The sequence below is a fragment of the Anser cygnoides genome, chromosome 26 (assembly GCF_040182565.1).
Source record: "Anser cygnoides isolate HZ-2024a breed goose chromosome 26, Taihu_goose_T2T_genome, whole genome shotgun sequence".
Taxonomy (NCBI): domain Eukaryota; kingdom Metazoa; phylum Chordata; class Aves; order Anseriformes; family Anatidae; genus Anser; species Anser cygnoides.
In genome coordinates this window covers 3,936,787-3,956,765 of record NC_089898.1, presented here as the reverse complement: position 1 = coordinate 3,956,765, position 19,979 = coordinate 3,936,787, and the positions used below count along the sequence as shown (strand labels likewise).

The 19,979-nt window shown below is 43.2% G+C and overlaps 1 protein-coding gene across 20 annotated transcripts in view; it reads left to right on the top strand.

Annotated features, from left to right (window-relative positions):
• LRRTM4 (leucine rich repeat transmembrane neuronal 4) overlaps positions 1 to 8,052 on the top strand; it is a 284,146-nt gene extending 276,094 nt beyond the window's left edge. For 15 of the 20 annotated variants that reach the window (XM_066983265.1, XM_066983262.1, XM_066983263.1 and 12 more), the window contains one exon: positions 1,313 to 2,615. In XM_066983265.1, the coding sequence (XP_066839366.1) occupies positions 1,313 to 1,534 (222 nt within the window). In that variant the 3' untranslated portion in view covers positions 1,535 to 2,615. Of the gene's footprint in view, positions 1 to 1,312; positions 2,616 to 3,163; positions 3,256 to 4,151; positions 4,243 to 6,083; positions 6,436 to 6,473 lie in introns of those variants that run through there. The other 5 variants (XR_010826614.1, XR_007157409.2, XR_010826615.1 and 2 more) reach the window with 5 other exon arrangements.
• The last annotated feature ends 11,927 nt before the right edge of the window (positions 8,053 to 19,979 follow it).

The window sequence follows — 19,979 nt, the reverse complement described above, 5'->3', positions numbered from 1 at the left end:
CCAAATGCAAGAGGAACTCTCGCCCTGCAGAACTTATAATTGTTCTTAATGCCTTTTGCTTTTTTTGTACCTGTTTGAATGATGTGCACCTTGCAATGAACATTTGTGATAAATTAGTGCTGTAGTCTTCGCTTAAAGTTCAGCGTGGAAAATAAAGAGGCATTTGTTACAAGATTGAATTATATGTAGGCAACCTCCTGCTATAATGAGCTCAGGTTTTCTAGCTGTGTTAGAATAAACTCTTGCCTGTATCTCCTGCAGTGTGTGATTTTTTTTCCTAAGAGCACATTTCCTTCTACACGATCAGCTCATCTCTTGCAGATGATAAAATTATCTGCAAAGATTTGTGTCTAATGTGCCATAAATCATACTTACTTGTAGGATTAACATTTGCAAACATAGGACGTTTATGAAAAATAGGAAAGGGGGGGGGAAATTTGGAATTTTTGTATTTACATTAGAAAAAATAAAATCAGGATAGTTCTTGTAGACTTTTCCAGTACATTTTTACAAGGTGTGGATCTGCTCAGCTCCAGCAAGCATCCATAAAGGCTCTTTGAGGCTCTTGGTGAGGTTGGTAAGATAAGGAACCCACGAAATCATGACCTTGGGCAAGCTGCTTTGTCGTAGGAGGAATAAACGTGTGGTCCAGCAGTGCTGAAAGCTGGAATTGTAGAATACCCTGGGATGGATGGGACCCACAGGGATCTGTGAGTCCAACTTGCAGGTCCTCATAGGACCACCCAAAAATGAGACCATGTGTCTGAGAGCATTGTCCAAAGGATTCTTAAACTCTGGCAGGCTCGGGGCCATGACTGCTGCCCTAGGGAGGCTGCCCAGTGCCCAGCCACCCTCCTCGTGAAGAACCTTTTCCTGACATCCAGCTGTGGCACCTCCATGCCGTTAACACCAGCTACACGTGCTGGCCGTCAGCATTTCGAGTCCTTTGACATGCTCACGCTGGGCTGGCTTTTGCAGAAATGCTCAGCCCCTTTCTAGGCACTGGAAGAAGGGTTGGTTTTAAAGGTTTGGCTTACCAGCAGCTTCCAGTTTACCCTTCCTAGCCAGGTGGTGCATTGCGTAGGCTTTCAGCAGATGTAACATCCGTGCACAAGTGGGGACCCACCAACTAAGACAAATTTAAGTAGTCCTGTTGAAGAGAGAACTGCAGGTGCTGCATACAACCTAGAAGCATCAAAGGTTTGTCTTCCTGCGAGGGTGTTTGAGGCTATGCTGCGATACGAGCTGAAGAAATGCATGGCTAAATGCACTGCTGACACGTTTCTCTTTCTCGGTCTCTTCTCTCGTGCAGGTTCCTCACCACATGAAGACTTTACCCTATTACAGTTACGACCAACCGGTGATCGGATACTGCCAAGCCCACAAGCCTCTCCATGTAAATAAGGGGTACGACACCATGTCCCGGGAGCAGGCTGAGACGACCAACCTGGAACTCAGTCGAGACCACAGCTTCATAGCTACGATCGCGCGTTCGGCTGCTCCAGCCATTTACATTGAGAGAATACCAAACTAATGACGGAGGCGACTTCTTCAGGGGGCGGAGTGGGGAGTTCTTTTGAGGGACCTTTCATCTCAGAAGAGACCAGGGCAAGAAGCTAAAATCTACCATTCCAGTTACAAATGTTCCAACACAGACAAAGGGAAGGGGATAAAGCAGACTCCGCAGACTGTGGAAATGCTGTCGTGCAGTACACACTGAGAACTTCAGGATTTTCTTTGCTTTAAACTTTCAAACAAATTCCTCAATGTAAATATTAAAGAGAGATTGTCGAGTTCTTATTAAAAAAAAATAGATTTCACTCTAGCTACATAAAGGGATGGATTAAGAGTTTTGTTTGTATATTTGATTTTTCTACATTGCACGGTTCCAGGGAAGGAGAACCACAGGTAAAAAATAAAGGGGCTGGGAAGGGCAAGGGGTTGGGTGGGATGGGTCAGCCATGATTCCTTATTAAGTGTTTATTACTCTTCAAAGATCTGTTTAATATTTTTGTTCTTTTTAAACAAATGAAAGATATCTATTTTCTTTTTTCTTTTCTTTTCTTTCTTTTTTTTTTTTTTTAGTGGTCAAGCGCTAGTATTTCAAACCAGACATGGGCATTAAAGCTTATGTTGAACCAAAAGGACATTGGCAATTGATGCAGCAGAAACAAAGAAACTTGGGTGCATGTACATTTAAGAGACAGGCTGTACACTATGGAGGGTGCTTTTGATTTTTACTATCTTCATTGTGCTTCATTGTTGACACTATAATTACTTTTCGGGCTCTAAAAAAAGGGGAAAACATGCAAATGGTGTATCGACTCTCATATTTACAGTCCAGCGGTGCCGTAAGCAAAATTAATGGACATTTGGGAACCAAAATGGAAGTGATGTGCTTGAAGTGGATCAGAAGGAAAATCTTTAAAAGCAAGAGTGTTTTGGTGAAACTCACTGGCTGACACAATTTCTAAAACACAGGAGAATGTGTAACATTGTTTTTTGTTTTTTTAATTAATTATTATGATCAGTTAGTTTTTGTGTAGTTTTTATCAATAAAATGACAACAACAAAAAAAAAAAGTGGTGGAAAAAAAATAAACATATTATTTTGTGGTTGGGACACCACAGCCAAGCTACTGTTTGAATGATTTCTCTGGTTGTGTGACACGGTGACTCAGTGGCCTAAGGGAACAACGCTCGGTCCTGTTTCACCTCTTCTTACAGCTAAAGGAATTGTTTGAGGTTTGGAAAAGTTGAGTCCAAAGAAGCTCAATGTATTGGGCCTGTCTAAAAAAAGGTTTTGAGGTGATTTTATAAAAACACGTATATGATCCTGCAGGAGGGGAAAAAGGAGTGGGACAAGCCTTCTGGTTTTACTAAACGTTTTTTCTTCTTGTATCAGAAGTCAGGTTTTTCAGATACAAAGCCTGTGGTGAAGCTACATTAGAAGATAATGCTTTTAAGTGGAGGGTGAATAATACAACAATGGGCATTAGAATTCCTTGATTGTTTCAGGTACTTTATTGGGGGTATACACTTGGCCACAAGGTAAGGGTTTGATGCATGAATTTCTGGAAGTGCTGATGCTTGTATCACGTTCACAACTTGATATTGTCTTCTGCATTTCTCACCTGAAAAACTTATGTATTTTTCTCTGAAAGGAAAGGAAGAATATGTATGGATGTATGCATTCTGTATGCTAGGCAGCTTGCAGGGAAACATGGACGTGCAAAGTCAACTGGCTGCATCGAAGGTAATGTATTTAGAATTAAGTGTTAGACAGGAAATGAAAAGAAAATGGAGTGAAAGGCTAGGTGATGAGTTTACAACCAGCTGCATTAGACATTGTGATATCTGTCAGCTTTAGCACTGCTACAGACAGGGCAAAAGACGCTTGAAACACTAGGCTTCTTCAAATTGAGTTTAAAACATTGACCCACAGCCTATTAAGCTGAAAATGGAAGCGCCTGCTCTCTCTCCCATTGATTCCTGTGGGCTCTGGATCAGCAGTAGAATACATTTCAGTGAGCATCAAAAGCCTAGTGGCATTCCCGTGCTCCTAGGAGATGAGAACGGTAGTGGTTTTGTTACAAGGGTCGTCACTGCGAGCACAGGCTCCTGGTTGAATTCATGTCTTTCTGCCTGTAAATGTTTTCTGCTGTTTAAAAACTGATGCCAGTTTGGGCAAGAAGCCTACAACTTTCTTTGGTATATTCTTGATGATTTAGGAGGTCATGTTCTAAGAATGTGTTGGAGGCATAAAGCTATGCCTTACCTAAGTGCTAAAGGTCACAAAGAGCTGAGTGTTCATGCGGTGGGTTGCTTTGGATCAAAGCACGATGTCATGGCAGCATGTACCGAGCTACCTGAACTAGTGTTAATTAGGTGGTTGTAGTGATCAAACTAAAAGGGCTCTATACAAACCTATCTGGGACTTAAGATGTAACAGAAATTGTGTCTACCGTGGCTGCAATTACAACCGAAGAAATTTGATAAAACCTAGGTTTGGAAAAAGCCAGAATTGTAACATGTTCGGCTCTAGTCTTTTTTTACGGGTTTCATATTTGTTTTTTGTTTTTCAAGTGTCAGTTCCTGGAATCATGATTATATTACACCTTCAGCTTAAAAATATGCCTGCACTCTTCTTAGGGAAGGTCTTTCCACTCCTCTTCATCCAGTTGTTTGGAGGGAAGTGGCTGTGCTCTGAAAGGGAGAATGGAACAGCTCACCAGATACCCAGGTAAGGCCCAAGAAATAATAATCTTTTGCGGTATCCCTAATGATTCCTCTCCTAGCAAGCACCAAGTAGTCTTACTGAAGAGATCTCGTTACCGAATGTTTGCTTATGATGGCATCTTTATGGTCATTGCGCTGTGTCTGAGCGCTGAGAGTCGCAGAGCTCCCAAAGAAAGCTGCAGGCTTGCTGCAAGAGCTCACGGCTGTGCAATATCCAGGCAAGCTAGAAAAAAAAAAAATCAGCCTGACCTTCAGACCAAAGCTGTTGAACTTTGTGCTTTGCAAAAGACAACAACTGATGCGACCAAATAACAGGTTCTGGAAGGCTTTGGGAAAAAATTGACTGCTACCTGTCTCTCCTGCTAATAATTGCCTTGCAAATGTCAGTAGGGCACTGAAATTACACCGTGCTGGTAATGCTGTGGGTAGGAGCTGCAACCAAGGAAGAAGAGCCTATAAAAGCAATCTGCTGTTTGGAACTATTTCCAAGGCCGGCAATATTTGCCCTGAGATTTAGAAATCTTTTTGAATAAGCTGCTGTTTCCCATAATGAATTGGAAATGTTCTGAAGATTGATACACACAATTTTGTCGTGACTCCCCATTGGAAAAAGTCCCTGAAGGAATTTGCCACGTTGTATGTGGGAAATCTAGTGCTTTTATACATATTTTTAAGCATCATGATGGTTTGAGTTTCTAAAGTATTAGAGTGAAGGGAATTATTTTTTAGGAGGTTCCAGCAATTGGATTCCTTTAAATTCAGTTTTTTAAACCTATACAGAGGAGAAGGGGGTTGATAAGGCCATAGGTCGGTCAAGCTGGAATCTTGCCTTTAATTTAGAAAAAGAAATGACCTGTCTGATATTATTGCCCACACACAAGCATTGGAATGCCTTCCACATAGCAGTGATAGCAATAAAGAAGTCTTAGACAGACTTTGTGGAGTTTGGGCTTGTTAGAGGAGAGGTTTTAATCTCGCTCCCCAGAAATTGCAGATTTCCAGGTGTTCCCCAGTGCCCTACGAGAGCAGCAAATGTTCTTCTTGATCACCATAGAGTTCTGCTCATCACTGGAAAGATGAGATTTGATTATCCTTACTGTAGCAAGTGTAATTAACAAATAAGAATAACCCAACCGTTTCTTTAAAACTCCAGCCACCCTAACGCCGTACAGGTAAAAAAGTTAAAATAGAAATACAGAGAGGACAAATGCAAAATGAGGAAAGCCACAAACACAGCGCTTCTGTCACCAAGGTCTGGGGGCACTGGTGGAGTTGCAGAAGCAAATGTTCCCTCATTTGCTTCTAGTGCAGTTATTTCACTGGTGCTTAATGCCCATTGTTTGCTTTGATGCCCTGGTGGCTGGCATTTTAATAATATGTAGGCAGGTTAGAGTAAATTAGTCTACAGAAGAGAATTATATCAGTCATTACTGGAGTCAGGGGATACATTACACCTTTGTCATTACTGTGCTAAGACATTCTAGTGAGGCAAAAATAAAACTACGTTCGAGGCAGGCAGATCCCAGGTTTCTCTCCCACAATGTCAGAGCCAAGCAGCCCCCCAGTGCTAACTCAGCGCTTCGGAGGTCTTCAATGAACTGCAGAGATGGGCGTGAACATGATCTGCTCGCTTCAAAGACACGGTGAGCTTCAGTGACGTGATACATCGCCCTAGGCAATTATTTAGGCAACTTTAAAAATCAAGCAAGCTACATACTTATTAATTTCTTATTTTTGTTGCGTGATTGATCTACAGGTAAGACAAGCTTTCTGAAGTAGGTACAAATAAGCTGTTAAATGCATTCTTGCTTCTCTAAGTAATTTTTGTATTTTTTTTTCCTCTAGGAAGTATCCAAAATTGGGCAGAAAAGGAAGAGAGTCATTCCATACTCAGTAGTAGCTGAACCATTGTGCATCTGCAAGGCAGCCTTGAGTAAGTGAGGAGTTACTGCCTCTCACGGAGGCAAGATGCAGATGATCAGCTGCCAGCTGGCCAGGTAGTAGGTCTTATTCCTGTTGCATTCCTGTGGACACTATGGAGAGAACAACTGGCCTTGCCCTTGGTGAAGCAATGGCTTTTAAGACAGCTCATAGCATCAGCGGCTGCAGGGGCTCCAGGGGGGCTGCTGCCTTAACCATGTGGGGTCAGGCGATGCTGACTCTGTTACTGCTTTGCCACAAGACCTTGAGAATACCAATTTCCTTTTTTTTTTTTTTTTTCCTTCCTCTTCCTAGATGTTGGCATGTCTCATTTCAATCAAAGGCTTTTCGGTGCGGAGCCTGCCTCTCATGCCCAGCGTTTTGCACTAGTGCAGCCATGTTCTCAATGACAATTTCTGGTGCAACTGAAACAGAAATAAATAATAAAGCCTGAAAATCCCTTCATGTCTTCCCCCCTTCCCTGCCAGCGATACCCCCCAGTGATATTTTGCGTATTTAAAAGGCAAGCAAAATCAATGTGATAACGTAAAAACTATGGTTGCTCGTGACTTTCAATCAGCACTTCGGACTCCCCAGTGATCTGAAGCACTCTTATTTGCTAAAAGTGTGTTCTCAGAACAGCAGGAACTAGAGGATCTTGATAGGCTGATGAAGCAGGAAAAAGAAAGCATTTTCTTCCAAAGTCCTCTTGGGATTTAGAGTTGAAACAGAAGGCAGCTATCATAAGCAGCAGTGGTAGTGTTTTGCTGGGGAAGAAAAAAAAAAAAAAAAGCATACCCCAATAGTTTAGAACAAAATAGATTTTATGTCACCATCTTGTGACTTGCTTGTTTATTCAGGCTGAATTTTCAGGGAAAGATAGGACTTGACTGCATATGGACATTTTTTTTATTAAAAGCAAGAAGACTGGGCAAATTAAATCACAGAACAGCAGGAAAATTTGGGATGGAAAGGTCCTCTGGAGGTCATCTGGGTCAGCCTCCTGGTGAACACAGGTAACTTCCAAATTACATCTGTTTGCTCACAGCCTTCCTTTTCTGGCTGCCTGGCACCTTACTTGAGAATTTCCCAACGTTTTAGTGACCTGTTTGAGTTCATAGTGGTGTTTACCCTGCACGTGACCCAGTGCTGGATGCAGGGTCTGTAATCCTGGCTGCTATAAAGAACGGAAGAAAAAGTCCTTGTCCAAAGAACTTTTTCTCTGGGGATCACTCCAGGAAAAGCAGATGGGTACAGATGTACAAAAGAGTACACAAATAGAGTATGGGCTGTAAGAAGCATTGGAAATAGGAATTTCAGTAGCTAGTATTGTGTTAAAAAGAAAGCAGTGCCATCCCTGAAACACTCTGAGCAATGTCAGGGAGCTTTTTTCCTCTTAAACTTAGGTAGAGGAGCCTACACGTGAGAGATTTGTGTTTCATATTGCAGCACCCCAACTGTGGGACTAAATTCCTTTTTAAGTTCCTTTTATTAGGCAAAAGAATGAAGGGGTTCTCTAAACCGTAGCTAATGATATGCAGGTTGTAATTTATAAATAGCATGCTCAGTATTTGCAGTGTATTTATATCATATTATGTAAGATAAATTGTTGGCAAACATTTATAAACTATTTATTGGACATGCCACTGTTTGTTCAATGATTTATAAATCAATGCAGTAAAGTGTAAAGTGGTGACAGAGTTTCAGATAAATTCTTCGCAAAATATTTGCTGTGCATCAATAATTCTGATATTAATTACTTTACAGTTTATCTGCAAGTGCTTTGGGAATGATATGCAGTTCACTTTCTCAGTAGCCCAACTAGCAAGGGGCTCAAAGTGTGGCTCAGATTATCTTCTAGACCTGCTTGGTGTTGGCGTACTTCAAGAACAAACAAATCTGTCCCTGTTCTGCGCATCACTGTTGAAAATCTGTTGGCAGAGGTTTGAGAACCAGCAGCAAGTGGAATCAGCCAGAGGTGCTGAGGCAGGAAGCACAGGAAACTCAGGGTGAGCACCTTCATCAACAATTATCATAAGTTTAGTGGCCTGCTTACAGCAGTGACCAGTCTTGCCTCTCCATAATCGTTTTTCTGGGCTGGTTGAATCTCTCACATTCTCCACTTTCACATACAGGACACCTTTCTCTTTTTGCCATCCTTTTGTTGTAACTCTCTGTTTCCATAAGGACTGGTTTCCTAGGGACTTTGTTGCAATGAGGCATTTTTTTGGCTGGAGTTTGAGACCTTAGAGATTTATAGTTTTCTGTTTTCCTTCACCCAGAAAAGAAATAATAGGAATTGTAATAGGAACTGAGATTCTCATTTCGCTACAAGGTCCTAGCAGCCACGATGACTTCTTTGTCCCCGCCTCTGCTCTCTCAATAAAGCATTAAATGACTCAGAAGACCTGAAAACACTTGGGGCAAAAAAAAAAAAAAAATAATAATAAAGGTTAAAATAAAAGAGGTGTTAAGGCTTCTGAAAAACGTAGCCTGTATTTAAGCCTGTCCTGTATTTTCCAGAGCACCTAAGAAAGAAACAGTTCTGTAAAAATAATGGATTATTAGTGCATTTAAAAGAAACAAAGTCTGCAGCTTGTCTGTTGCCTAGCAAAGAGTTTTCACATTGTTTAAAAACACATTTACAGCAGCTGGTAGACAAGGTATAGCTGGGGAAGAGGGGCAGCTTAGCTCGGATGGTTGAATTGCTTCACCTGGAGGAGGTCACAAGCTCTTGGCTCTGTGCAGAGGTTTGGGCTTCTGCAGTTTGGTGCTGTTGCTTTGTGGGGCTTTGTTAGAGCAGATCCCAGCAATGAGTCTACTTCCACACACCTACAAGTAAGTACCTGGAGCACATAACTCTTAAAATATGCCAAAATAAGGACTTTTTAGTCTTTAAAGAACTGAAGTCGCACCTGTTGAGATGCAAACACGTAGCAGTTTGTATTTATCCATGCAAATAAGTTTTGAAGTAGTGCTTGAAACTCAGCCTGGTCCAGTAGATCAGCATGCAGTCAGTTTGCTTAAATGCACAGAGTTTAAAAACGTAGTTGCTTTTCAAGTTGCAGAAATTAAAATAACTTATACTAATAGAGTGTTTTTAAAGTGTGCATCCCTATCTACCTATGTGCTTGTCTACGCAGATAAGTCAGCCGTAAGCTCTATGAAGTTGTTCTTAAATAAGCGTAGAATTAGCTTTTTGGATGAATTACCTCTGAGTTGGGAGAAACATTTAGATAAGTGTTAATGTTGTAGTGAAGATAGAATAGATAGAATAAAACGTATTGATTAACTGCTATCAATGAGAAGATACTGAAGTATGTAGCTGCATAAATAGATATTTTAGTATCTCTTGGTAGCAGTTAATTTATATGTTTTATTCACGTTCAATAACGTTTTTGGTGAGGAATTGCAGCACAACAAAATGGCTCTGAGCAGTAGCATCCTAATTGTGATCTGTGGAAATTTCAGATGGGTTTTGTGTGGCTTTGTTTTGCTCTGACTTTCCCTTTGAAAACAGCCTTCTGGAGAGCAGCTCTGTAGAGAGGTAAAAGCACCTTTAAGCCAAATGGGGCTATCTAAATGCATTACAGCTTATTGCGCTCGGACTTCCTTAGCTGTCTTACTGCTAAAAACAACCTTTAGGCATCTGGGTGAAGTGGGGATGGCAACAGGCGAGGCACGCGTGAGATTGGTGTGCGTTACTAGCCTCCTGCTGGCAGTAACCATCAAAAGAAAATGTTGACTGATAGCCCCGGACAGTAAGCCTGAGAAAGGTCAGGCATTGCAGGCAAGGAAACAAGAACAAAACCTGGATGCAGTAACTGGTAAAGCTGCAGGAATCGCCACTGGGAGCCATCCCTTCGTTGTGAGCATCGCTGACCTCTCTTCAGGTCTTAGATTATCAGTGTAATACAGTTAGGCGTATCGATTGAAAGGCAGTGAATTTCTGTCTTGTCCAGTGCCTTTTGAAAGATGTTCTGTGGCACGCTTGGCTTTCCTCTCGTGTCGCGCCTTATATCTTTTAGATGCTAAGTTCATCTGGGCAAGTTTTTCCTGGCTGTTTTTCCGTATGTTTTTGGTGGAGCACTGCGCGTGGTGTCAATTTGATAAATAATGCAAATGACAGATGGTTAAGACAGGTCAGTAGAGATGTAGATGTACTAGCAGAAGGCTGCGCTGTGATGTCTGGAAGTCCAGGGTTAAATTAATTGATGCTGCATGATAAGAAAGGGATGTTTGCTAAAGCTGCACAGAATATAGCTTGTATGAAGTTCTGCTGAGGTTTCAGTTGTGCAGTTTAGAGACCTGTGTTCAGACTCACTACACGCAGTAACCTTCAGTCTGTATCACCCTAGACAGCTTAATAAGTATATGAAAACCTAAGCACAGGCCAGGCATGGCACACATCAGCTTAGTGCATCTCTTATGGAGAGGAAAGCTGGGTGAGGCCTAACAGCGGTGCCCTGCTGGTGCCCTAGAAGAAATGCCTCATCAGCTACCTCTTGGCAGGGCCTCTGCCTTGTGTTAGGGGAGTAAAGTCAAAGGAGGGATGTGAGACTCAGCCCAGGACCATCTGTGGTGCTTCACCTCATCTGTGTTCAGAGCTTGCTGTGCCCTGCAGGGGCAGGGCCTGGAGGGTTAAATGCAGGGTCAGGTGAGCAAAATCCTGCTACAGGAAATCCTGCTACAGGGAGTGGCCTAAAGGAGGTGGGAGTGATTCCCCAGGGAGCAAGGCAGTGGGCCTTGAACTTTGATCCTGTCTTTGCAGTGCCCCAACTACCCCCAGTCTACTGGTATCTGTGCAGGATGGAGTAACATCGAAGAGGTAGAAAGCAACCCTGATGAGTGCTGTTTGGTAAACTGGTTCATCTTGTCCCGTTTTCCTTCTTCTGAAGACCGAATCCCTCAAGTTCCTGAGATCCCTCTAAGTAAAGGTACATAACCATTCTCCTCTGAGTTCTGCCTTTCAGTGCTCTGTGCCTCGGCTTGCCCATAGGTAGCTGCCTGCCTGAGTTAAATCCCTGTGGAAAGCACACATGGAAAACATCAGAAGCTTTTCTCTCTTGTTTGTGTTAGCAGAGCACACAGAATTTTAGTATGTTTTCAGCACTGAGACAGTTTTCTGAAGGATGTGGAAGCTGGAAATCAAGGTGACTTATGCTGCTAGGACTAACAGGACTGCACCCAGTCCTACCGTTTCTGCAGGTGTGACAAAACCCAGTGCATGCTAATGTAAATTTGTTGCTGCCTACCTGTCTGATCCTGGGCTATCAGAGTGCTTAAATAGCAGGAGTGGATGCTGCATAGAGAAAAAAGACTTGACAAAGAGAAGAGCTGCTGAATATGTGGCAGAAGCTGAGCAAGGCTTACCACTTTGTCCCATTCTCAAACCACATATAGAGAAGACTTGAGAAATGCTGATCTGTAGTATCAGTGGGCAGAGATTGTCTTTACATTCAAATGCTTACGTTCAAGCACTAAGCCTGCTGTTCGGGGGCTCCTGAGCCTGACTGCACAGTGAACCCCCTGGAGAGCTTGTGAGCTCCTCACCCTGGCTCTCTGATCTTTATTTGTTGTGTCCCTTGTGAATCTCAACTGAATAATGATTTGGTGTTCAGCTGGGAGGGAAGGAAGACTGGCACGGTGGCTATGAATATTTATGTTGAAGTATTAGGGGTTGTTTTAGTGTAAATAACAAAAATGTCATTGAATTCCTTCCAACAAAATTATCTGTGGTCCTATTAGGATGTGTGAATGGAAGAAAGGCTTTTAGTCTTTGCAGGGTAAGCTGACCACTTATCTATGAAGATTATTTGATACTTGTTTATGTGGAGTTTTCTTGGTCTGTTCTTTGAAGCAATTGATTTTTTGGCTGTAGTAGGAGGGATGTTGCTAAATTAAAAAGGCTGCTGGCCTACTGTGAAAACTTCTGAACTTGCAAGAAAAGAAGTTTCGGAACAAGTCCTTTTTGAACAAGGAAAAGAAAAAGAAATTTGTAGGGAGAGGTGGAGTACAGTTGAACACTGGCTTTTAAAAACCATAAAGGGTATCCTGACAATTATGAAAAAATACTTAGTTTTTGCTTTTGTTCAGATTAAGGTGCACTATTTTAGATTTTTACATGGAATTGAGATTTACAGTAGAGGTTTCAACCTTCTGAAAGGCATCAATATTTCAAAAGCACAAGAAAGTTGGTTTACAAACTATTCAGTGGTATTAAATAATGTATACGTACTTGTGAAGAAAACAAAAAATCAATAGCTATTGCAAGTTTAGCTCTGCATGAATCCTAAGGAAATGTCAACAGTTCTTTTCTGTGCTATTTCTGTTGTGCCCATCAAATGGCTTGGGTTCTCTTTTGAAATGATTTTTCAATATTGGCTTTTACATTGCGGTAAGTTTTATGCTGACCGTTCTTGGAGGAGCCTAAATTCATGTTTTTATCCTCAGAAATGAGTTTACAGAGACCTTTAAACATTTCTCGGAAAAATGTCAATGAAGTGATGGGTAATGAAATGCATTGCCCTCTTCGTGCAACAGAAGTCTCAACTGTTTGCTCGTGTTGTCCTTACTCAAACTAGGGATGCTGGTTTCCTATAAATGTCTGTGTCAAGGGCTGTGTGTTTCCCCAGATGCTTAGGAATTACTGTTTGGGTGGGTGTCCTCATGCAGTCCATCTCCTACTTGCATTATTTTTGTTTCAGAACAAAAGTGCTCCTTTCTTGTACAAGTAGAAAAAGAGAACTCAGGTAGACACCATGGCAGTACTAGTGTGTGCAGGCAGAGTAGTGCGTGTGGCTTGCCAGTCTCTAACTTCATGCCCTACTATCAAAAGGTGGCCAAAGATTAAGGAAAGTGTTTAAATGGGTTTAAAAACTCACCTTTGTACAAGCCTACAGCGATTCAATTAAAGACAACTAGTAAAAGTTTAGCCTGCGGGGTGGCGCAGCCTTTGGTGACATGAGTAGAACAATTTATTTTTTGGTACCAAATTACAGTGATTATAGGTGCTTTTGCATCTAAAAAAATGGAGGTTATGTCAGAAGGAATGGCTAATGGTGATTGTTATTCAATAATCTGTTCAATTCTACAATCCTGTGAAAGACCTCCTGACCTTTTGGGTTTCAAGAGCCCTTTTAACATGTTAATCCATAATAGGTGTATATAGCTTTTATAAAATCAGTTTATAGACAAACAAGTGTTACTGTCTGTGACTATCTATAATCTACATTGAAGTATATCTATATTCGTAAAAGTTTTACATGATAGCTATCAAGTTTTAGATTGCAGTGCAGATACTGGTGCTGAATAGTATGAGTGCTCTTGGTGAAATTAGATGGAGTATGTAAAAAGTCAAGCACTACTTGTGGGGAGCGAGGACATCTAATCCTTCTCCAGGAGGGAAAAGATATGGCATACCTAAAAGCAACATATTTGTGGGCCCTTCTGCAGCATTCTTGGTGCTTTAAATTGCTTCCTTCTGGCATCATGATGATTAAGACAGACCTGCCAATTTCAAAAGTAGTATCTTGCTTGAATTAGACCAGCATACAGTAGTATACATGCAGTATACAAGCTAATAAAGACAGGTAAGGGCTCACATGTTTGGGCGTAGGGTGACAGCTTCTTGGCGGCAGGATTGATTATAGTAGCCCCCTTGCTTCTCGTTTTGTTGCCTCAATATACCTGTTAGGATGGCCAAGTGGTAAACTCGGCTACAAATGGATCGATTGGGTGGCAAAATGGTCAGGAATGGGAAGGAGAGCAGAAAACAGCAACAGCGTAACCTGCCATCGCTGGCACCACAGTTGAGACTGTTGAGCCTTGCTGTCGATAACCACCTTCCTGCCTTGTGCATCTGAACAAGAAATGGTGGGAAGTTTCAGCTGCTTTGCTACCCATTAATGCCTCATTTCACTCCCTGAAAAAATGAAGTTGACATAAACTGGTGGCTTCCAAATGATCTGTAAGTATCTAGTTTAATGACTGAGTTAGAGCTTTGTAAATATTTGCAAATCGGGATGTGGAATTAGCCTGTGTAATGCATGCAAGCAATGTAATTTTCAATTTAGTTATCAATGTAAACAGTAATTTAAACCTGATCCTAATGCGGGTTTACATTGCTTTCTGGGAAAGCGATGAGATTTATAATTTGCATCCATCTTCAATGTGAGGTCTTGTCACAGGTGTCCGCAACAGAGTTGGAGGCTTCAGGTTGTCTGGTTCGGCTTTGCATAACTCTGTGGGCTCACGTGATCCTGGATGTGGGAATAGTACACCAATATGTTGCTTGAAAGCAACTGGATCGAGGCAGTGTAACCTTTGGATAGGGCTTTAAACAAGAGCTGGGAAAACCTGGGTTCTCTTCTTGCTCTGCTTTGATCTGTGTACGCCAACTGTTTCTGCTCTGTGCTTTATCTGTGCTGTGAAGAGTTTACAATTCAAATCCACCAGAAAGACAAGGACCTCTTCTGGTTTGCGTGCACAGTGCCTTACATAATTCACCACGGTGTTGCTTGGAGTCTTTAGGCATTACTGTCATACAAATAACATTAACCATTTTATTTTAATGCTTTGTTTTGCTATGCACGACTGTTCTTTCAGAAATACTAAATCGGATTTCTGCGTCCCAGTGGAAAAAAGACTTGACACGTTATTCCAAATATTTTTCTCTTGTATAGCGTGTGCTTTTTCTCTGAGAACAGAAAGAAATCTTTCACAAAGCAAATCTTTTTGTCGCTTTCTGTTTTTCTCCATTATTGTTTAGCAGATCACAATCTTATACATAATGTATATGTGACTGAAATATTCAAGGTAGTTAACATTTACCATTGTTGCCAAGGGAAGTAATTCTCTTGCAAAGATACAGCTTTAATATAAAAGAGTAATAGCTGATATTACCGTGTTCAGATTCAAAAACTGGTAATGGAGCCCTGTTGATATTTAATATCAGCTGGATTCAGTGAATCTTGCATTATGATACTTTTTGAAGGTTGGATTTTTGTAGTTCCGTGATGAATAGCTGGAATAATTACATCCATATAAAATATAGTGCCTGAGAAGTGTATGTCATGAAAATGCATCTCTGATAGACTCCTTTTCAATGTTAATGAAATTGAAGAAATTTTATATTTTTGGAACATGGCTTAAATTTAACTTAACCTGGTGGAGAAGTTCCATTTATCCAGAAGCCATTAATTCAGAACAGAAGGGTTTTTTTTGCCGAGCTACTTAAATCAACATTCCTTCTCTGCATCTTAGTTGGTATTCTCTTGGGGAAGGGAAAAAAAATTATCCTATCAACATATGTTATTGCTGGCATACCACGGTTTGAAGGCCTTTCTGACTGGGCCTCACACAGGGAGGTGAAATACCTCTTGTCTTGCTATACTATGTAGACAGCACTATGCGATTTCTCCTTCTATTCCTTGCCAAGTGCCCCAAAGCTTTTGTTTTACCGAAGTAAGCTGGTCATAATTTCAGCCTGGGTTCAATTTTACTCGGTGTGAAGCCACCGAAATCTGCTGAAAGCGTTGTCCTGGGCCCTGCCGCGTGGGTGGATGTTATCGGTGCGGTGTTCGCGGAGCAGCCAGATTTGGCGTGGTGCTCGTTGGGAAGAGGCTGGGGCTTGGGTGAAAAGAAAGAGACAGAAAAGGGGAGAAGATCTTTTCCTTTTGCAAGGCTTTTGTGGTTAACGTGGGAGCTGGAGGGCCGTAGCGTTCCTGCAGGAGAGCAGCGAGCCATCCTTCTGCCTGTAACAGAAGGGAGAGCCAGGGGAAGCGAGGCTGTCTCAGGGGACCAGCTGCTGCAGCAAGGCTCTGGAGAAAGTAAGCAGGCATCAGAGTCAAACATCTGTGCGGCGCACACGGCGAGGTGGGAAGGGGGAACGGAGCTGGCAGTGAATCAAGGTGGAGGCACCGCTCGGGGATAAACAGCTGCTCCTTTTTGTGCCCCTCTTTGTCTGTTTCTCCGTCCGAGCGAGCGAAGCAGCAGGGCCAGCGGTGGAGGAGGGATGCGGGTGTGCTGAGCATCAGGTGGTGGGACGTGCTGGCAAAAGCGGCGTTTCTGAGAGCAACAGGACTGCGGCAGAAGTTTGCTTGCAGGCTGCCAGCCGGCACGTTATTGAAGGCTGAAGTTCTTGCCACAGGCTTTGCAGCAGGTTTCTGAAAACACTCTGGAAATCTGCTCTGCAACATGCTTTTCTGCTTGTCTAATCTAAGAAATCTATCTCTTTTTGTGAGCTTGTTTTTTTTCCCCTTCAAAACAGCCAAGGATGTTTCCCCTTTGCTATTTCTTCAAAGCTGGAAAAGGTCATTTGTCCCCATCCTCAGATGTGAGACTGTTCCCTGGTCTTCAAATCCTTTTCCTCGAGTTGATGTCCATAAAGGTGTATGAGAGAGGTTCGCAGCATGATTTTAAGAGCAGAGCAGTGAATTGCTCCCTGTTGCTGTTTGATCAGCGAGTCTCCACCTATTTCCCTTAAGTATTGGGTCAACAAGCAGTTGAGGCTTTGTAGTTTGAAAACCCTTTGCCCAGGGACGTTGAACTTTGTTGGAGCTTTGAAGTGCCTCTCTAGAAACCTGTAGTCCAGATACAGCCATCGAAATGAAACCGGGAAGGGTCCGACACCCTCTAAAATGGCCTCTGCTGAGCCCTTGGGGAGTGGTGTCCCTCAGAGGATGGTTCTCTATGTAAATTCAGCGCTGTAATCCTTCACTGCTGAGATTGTGTACACCCAGGGTAAATTAAGGGTGCTACATCTGCTTGGAGCAGAGATGAATGTGATGGTTGCTCAAGCAGTGTTGCCTGTAAGGCAGGGCTGTTTGTGCCTTTCCCCACCCCCAGACTCCTACCTTGCTCTCGTTATAAGGTGATTAGCAAGTCCAAATGCATATTTATTATGTCACGTTGCTCACAAGCCCTTGCAAGAGCAGCACGGGATGACCAGGCAGGATTTTTTTTCTTGCCCTCCTCAGGTTTGGGTTTTGCACAGTGAGACTGTTGGCATCGTTTCTTTTTGTTCCCCGTGGCTTGCTCCTGATGGATGAGTCAAACAGAAATGGAAAGCTCTGCCTTGTGGAGGGCATCCGTCGCCTGCTCCCTGTTTAGCTGGTGGCTGCCCCCTGCCACCCCGTAAATTCACGGGCAGAGAAGCAGGGTTTAAGGCTCTGTCAGCAACCTCAGCCGTGAATGTTGCGACGGTTCTACCCCAACTGACTGAAAAGCATAAATCTTTATCAAAAATCTGTTCTCAGCAGTCTTTGCAGAGCTCAGAGCTTTACCTGAGAGCTACAGATATTGAAACTTCTGCTCTAATCTGAAAATCAAAACTGGCTTCTCAGCCGCATAGGTGGGCTTGGAAAGTACCGTTCTTCTGCTTTTTTTTTGTTATTCAAGTCTCTAGCAGTGTCTGCAGGTACAGATGGTCGTTTACCAGGAGGCGAAGGGTCATGTGCCATGTCCAGCTGGTGCTCGCTGCAAGATGTGCGCTGAAGTTGTGTGATGTGGTGGCAGGTACACAGACATGCCCCCGCGTACCCAGCCTGAAAGAATGCAGCGAATCGTCCATCTGTGATAACAGCAGAGGATGAACATTCATCTCACAGTCTCATTGGTTTTCTAATTGGAAAACCAGACATTATTTCTGGTTTTGCTGAAGTATATTTTGTCCGCTCTCGTGCAGTCCCTGCACAGCACCAAAGGAGGTGTCAAAGTCTTTAATCAGAGGGGATGGCTGCTCCTATCCGTCTCCTGTAGAAGTTTTGAAGATTCTTGAGCACTTCTTAAGAGAGAAAACCTTGAGGTTTTCTCCCATTGCTAATTGTATGGGCAAGAGGGGAATAAGAAATTAACTATCTAAGATCTGTCAATTTTAAAATGCTATTAAGCTGCTCCACTTTAATTTTGGTTAAGAGCCGTTTCATTATTAATGCGGGGAGGAAGTCATCTCTAATGACCCCTGGGACATGCCAAAGTGCTTTAAGATCAGTTTGGGCAATCAGAGATCTGTGAGTAATAAAACGTCTGCTCCGCGAAGGGCCTTTGCCCACCCTTGGCAAGGGAAGCTGGCCGGATGGTCTGAGCCACGTTGCTTGCTGATCGCTCCCAGCCTGGTGCCGCCTTGAGGAGCCCCTTCCATCTTTGCCTTTTAATCTCTCTTGTTGCTTCTCGGATTATTTTTTCCCCTCTCGCAGCACAGAAACCTCAAAAGTTAAGGCACCACAAGATGCGATATGACATAATCGATGCAGTAACTTTTTGAGCTTGCCAAGACTTTGAATTTTTTTTGCGTCTTGCTATCTGTCAGCATGTGCTAATTGAGCCTACATACCCATATGGCATCTGCTCTCTGGAGGAAAATGTTTGAATAGTCCTGTAGAGTATAGCAAATAGTGGTTGATGTGTAGAGAAGCATTTGCCTGTGAATATTGTGTTCTTATAAAACAAACTTGGGTTATTATCCACAAAGCATACACCTGTGTTAAGCCAGAGCTTGAGCTAGTGCTTTTGGCAGCAGTGCTGTAAGACAGGAGAGTTTTAGGGCACTGACACGGGATGGATCGTGTTTGGTATCGCACGCACCTAGAAATCTTGAAGTCCTGGTTTTAAGGAGGTGTGACAGATGCCAGCAGGCAATTGCAAGCAAGCACAAGCGGTCAGCCCGGGGAAATGAAGCACCAGCTCCGGTAAACACGAGAAACGGTGGCGGTGCTTTAGCCGTAGCCCCCGAGCGATGGGAATGCTCCTCTAGTGGCTCGGTAACGCGTGCATCTGCTTCAGTTGACTTGAGGAGTAGACGGGGATTTCACTTTGGTGACCTCTCCGTGTGCTGCTATCTGCATGCTGCTCGCGTTCCTCTGAAATCCTGGGAGCAGGGTGCAAGTGGGTCCTGCGCTGGCTGTCTGCAAAGGGGTGAATCTCACCCTTTGAATTAATTAAGCATCTGTGACTGTGGGGAAGGTAGGTGCGCTCTCTCACTCACAGATGGATAAACAGAAGAAGAATGCCTTGCCTAAAGCCATGTACTGAGAAGAAGCGTAAAAAAAAGCCGTGTCTTCTTGCTTTCCTAAGGAAACGAGACATCCGCGTGCTCGTGTCTGTGTGGAGCCTGGTGACCGGTTTTAGTTGGATACGACAAGAATCCTGGAAGGCTTTGAAATCCTACAGATTGATGAAGATAGGTGTGGAGAGCAGAAGGGTGCCCCGTGACGAGCATTGAGCTTGCCGCGCTGCCAATGGTTTGGAAATCTGGAGCGGGCACGAGGCTGTTGAGCACATCCTGCCTTGGCTTCATCCGAGCCCTGCTTCTGGTGGGCAAGCGGTGGGATCCAGGTCTTCTCTTGTTCCTTGTGCTGTGCTGAGTGATGCACAGAAATTACACCGAGGCACCAAAAGCAGCTTGTTTGGATAGGAATTGCTGCCTTCTCGGTGGATCAAACTGTGCCTTAGATGCTTAAGGGCTGCTTTGGCCGAGACATGGCTCATTTTAAAGTTTGTGTAGTGATGTGCTTGGTGCTGTAACTTGGAGGAGGAAGGGTTACTGCTGGCCTGTGCTGCTTGAGCAGCTCAGGATGTTGGCGAAGCATGGCGGGCCCACATTTGCAAACCACTGCGTCTGCCGAGATCTTTGGTGGTGACCGGGGCCAAGGCACAAACCTGCAGCAGGCGAATGAGATGAAATAATCCATCCCACGCAGCAGGGCTCCCTGCAGCCAGCTTGAGAACTGCTGAACTCATGAAGGCTGGGGCTTAATAATGGCTTCTGTGAACTTCAGATCTACCCCAAATCCATTTACTTTTTCCGTGTCCTGTTACATT